The 3,833-nt window shown below is 32.0% G+C and overlaps 1 protein-coding gene across 1 annotated transcript; it reads left to right on the top strand.

Annotated features, from left to right (window-relative positions):
- The first annotated feature begins 43 nt into the window (after nucleotides 1-43).
- Nucleotides 44-1,677, top strand: LOC111377382. Its single transcript, XM_023000457.1, has 2 exons — nucleotides 44-688; nucleotides 882-1,677. The coding sequence occupies exons 1-2, from the start codon at nucleotides 596-598 to the stop codon at nucleotides 1,251-1,253; spliced, it is 465 nt and encodes a 154-aa protein (XP_022856225.1). The 5' UTR covers nucleotides 44-595; the 3' UTR covers nucleotides 1,254-1,677.
- Nucleotides 1,678-3,833: the final 2,156 nt, after the last annotated feature.

The following is a 3,833-nucleotide window of genomic DNA, read 5'->3' as shown; positions in this document are numbered from 1 at the left end:
ATTTTCCCCCAAAGTGGGGCTCAAACAAGGGTTAAGCTTAAAATGAAGTCATATAAAATGATTATTGGACCAGTTATTATATTGTTATATTGAATATGTGATTTAAGGTTAGTAAAATGGGGTTATTAAAGTGCATGCGTATCCACATTAGAACATGTGAAATAATAAAAGAAGCAATATGCCAACAGTTGAGGTGATACTGATTTGAAAGAAATTGGGACATGTCTTACTGATGAACTCTGATTTACAAGAACAACCCAGTACCTCTTGGTCTATTCAAATTCTCTGGTTTTATATATGAATAATCTATTCTACATGCATTCACCTCCAGTATTTATTAAATATCTGGGAACTAGTTTTTGCATATTCATTGGTGAGAGGAGAGTGGTTAAATGTGGTTAAATAAAGATATTTATTAAATATCTTTTGTGGATGGTTATAGATTCTAATGTGTCAAAGGATAAATAATAATTTTGGCTTTATGTAGGCAATTGATATTTGTTAATTCTAGACACTTCTGATGATCTGATTCTATTAAGTTTTACTTGACCTTCAATCTGCAGGGGTGATTAAAATAGGACTCATTACATTTTATATGTCAGTCAGTGTGAAATACTCAGACTTGAAGCCTCACATCTCAGAGCTTGCCGAGTTCATTTCGAAGGAGCTGGCTGTTAATGTTTCCCAGGTAGATAAATTCATATTGCTAATCTTGCAGGAGTTAATATGCTCATTATTTCTCAGGTTGGTTAATTTATATTGCGAATCGTGCAGGAGTTATGAATTATATGGTCATTAAAACCTAAATTTGGATTAGTTATCTTTATTTCTTTCATTTTACACTAAGATACCTCAGGCTTACTTTGGAATTAATTTTGCAGGTTCACTTGATGAATTTCACGTCTAAAGGGAGCAATAGCCTCATTAGATGGGCAATTTTTCCACCTGAATCTGAGGATTACATTGCCAATGCTACTGCAATGGATATTATAGCCAGGTTGAATGAAAATCGTGTGCATCTTCCTGATAGTTTTGGAAGTTACAAATTGTTTCAATGGAACATTGAGCCCCCTCCTGTGAGGACGTGGTGGCAGCAACATTTGGTGGTTATAGTTTCAATATCAGTTTTTATGATAGTATTAGGATTATTGGCTTCTGGGCTATGGTTTCTTTGGAGGAGAAGGGAGCAATCTCTAGTTTCATACAAGCCTGTTGATTCTGCTGTTCCGGAACAAGAACTACAGCCGATATAATAAAAACTAATACACAAGCTGAGATGGTTTTAGGCAAAAGTTATTGATCGTCAACTCAACATGCTATGGGCCATCCATATAAGTACAAAAAGAATCATACAGGGCATTAGGGTTTCCTGTGTCTTTTGTTTATTCAAGTTTCATCACACATGCGAATACGTGACAGTTTTTATTGAGCATAACCAATTTATATGGATATGTATATATGTGAATAGATCTGTCATCTAACCAATAGATTTGCCGAACAGGTGATGTATTCCATTTTGATTTCACAAATTGTACTCGTAATTTAACGTTGTAACATAGATTAAAACCCGAATGTTTCCTCGTTAAGGACGCCCTACATTGTAACAAATAGGTTGGATATAAGTATTGTGAATTATTTGTTTTAAGTAAATGAAAATTATTGCTGTTTCCCGAGTAATTTTGACTATTGAATTCCTTACAAGCCTAATTATTCCCTATAAATAAGGGGATTTGGTTCTCTATAAAATACATACATGTTTATGGATTTCTTTATATTTTCTTTTCATTTTCTCTTTATTTTATAACACGTTATCAACACGAATTTTCTAATCAGTTGAGTTAGCTTTTATTCCTCTCTTTGCTCACAAATATCTAATCGAGTTGATGTCAATTTCTTTTAAGAAAAAAGAAGGTGATACTACTTCATCTACATTCCAAAAGAAATTTCAATTTCAGACACAATTCGTATTATAATTCAAGTCAAATTTGTTTGAAAGTAATTATGTTTATTTTCATGTAACATCAAGGGGGTGATTGATAGACATTTTTATGTAAAAATGCATTTTAAAATAGTAAATTGATGTGAAAAGTTTGGTTGAGAAATAAGGAAAAAATTTTGATTTACATGTAATATTATTTTAATAAAGAATGTATGGTTGAAATGAAGATAGAGAAAAATGCATTTTAAAAAAAATGACTACCAAACGAGGTCCAAGTGAACGGGGAGAATATGTGTGTTTGTTAATAATGGTTATCTAATAGTATGTTTTTTGTGTGTAGTTGCACGTGAACTAGAAGTCAATTCTTTTCTTCTAAGCGTGCTCTTGTGATTTTTTTTATAGCTATTATCAATTTTCTTGTATTATTGATTCTTCCTATGAAATAATGTATCATGTTATTCTTGAAGCGGTACAACTCCGTAAATATTAATATTTGCTAAAACATTCTTTTTTCTTGAAAAGCATAATATTATAAAATTAAACATATATTATGTTTTTGCTCTTGGTGAGTAAGGATATAAATGAATATTTATAATTAGTAATTAGTTGTTGGTTGGCACAATATTATTATTAACATCTTAGAAGAATATTTCTTATTTTTAAAGAGCGTGACATTACAATTTTAATATTTTTGAATGATATTGATATATTGCTCTTGTAGGATGAATAGTAAAATATATTTTAAAAATTTTCTCGTGCTCTCGAAGTAGCATGTTGAAAAACAAAAACGAAAAACTAAACAATTTGATCTCATGAAAAAGATATGGTCTAAACAGAGATTTTATGAAAATAAAGTTGCTTATCTTGCCCCCCGGGGCACATCCAAGTTGGCAAAGGAAGGACAGTGCAGGGCTCGCAACCTCAGCATGGGGAGTTCGATTCCTGGTTGGAGCAGCTGAGTGTTGTAATAACCAGAGGAAGAGTTGGAGCAGTTTGATGATGTAATAACCATGAAGGAGGTTCTCTTGGGGCCAGAAGTATAAAGGCTGTTCGAACCCTGGTCAACTTGGGTACATCTCACGATTTACCTCCCTGAGCTGCTGAGGGGCCGGAAGTTCAGAGACGAGGATACAGTCTGGCGTAAGCTGGGACACCTCGTTAAGGAAAAAAAAAAGTTGCTTATCTTGGAAGAATCAAAACTACTTATTATACAATTTTATATTAAGTGTTTGAGCCAAATTATTTTTAAATAATGTATTTTTGAATAGCAGATTGATGGAAAGTGTGGTAAAAAAATAAGGAAATTTTTTTTTGAATTTACATGTAATATTATTTTATTAAAAAATGTGTGATTGAAATGATGTCAAGTCACTATTTAAGAATATATATTTTTTTTCAAATAATGCAGGTCAAACAGAGCCTAAGTTAATATTATAGACGAATATTACTTGCTTACGAATAGAATAATTGTACAAGATCTATTAGTTGATAAAAATAATTTTATGTTATTGCTTCAAGAGCAAAAGTTATATGGGAAGAAGCACACATTAAACAACTCAATATTGAGTTTTCATTTTTTAAGAAAATAATTTTTTACCTTGATAATATTCAAGAAAACATTAATTATTCTTCTTGATGATTATAACATTCTATAATTCAATATTCTCAAAAAATATTTTATTATTGCTCTCAAAGAAGTATAAAACTTGATATATTAAAAGGTTGAACCCCAACCTTAAGGGTTCCTCACCACTCAGCCCCTAGAGCATCGTGAGAGAGATTAATAGCGGGATGTGCCACAATCAGTCAGGGAATAAGAACTGCATGTATACTGATGCCCACAAAGAGTCTCAATCCACATTTCAGGAATCGAACTCTCACGCTGCGACTGCCA

This window comes from Olea europaea, unplaced genomic scaffold (assembly GCF_002742605.1).
Source record: "Olea europaea var. sylvestris unplaced genomic scaffold, O_europaea_v1 scaffold1649, whole genome shotgun sequence".
Lineage (NCBI taxonomy): Eukaryota > Viridiplantae > Streptophyta > Magnoliopsida > Lamiales > Oleaceae > Olea > Olea europaea.
This window is presented reverse-complemented; position numbering and strand designations above follow the sequence as displayed.

Bases quoted from the DNA above. Each gene is read 5' to 3' on its own strand.
- LOC111377382 (XM_023000457.1), top strand. From the start codon at position 596: ATGTCAGTCAGTGTGAAATACTCAGACTTGAAGCCTCACATCTCAGAG. The intron at 689-881 runs GTAGATAAATTC...TTAATTTTGCAG, and splicing joins TGGCTGTTAATGTTTCCCAG to GTTCACTTGATGAATTTCAC.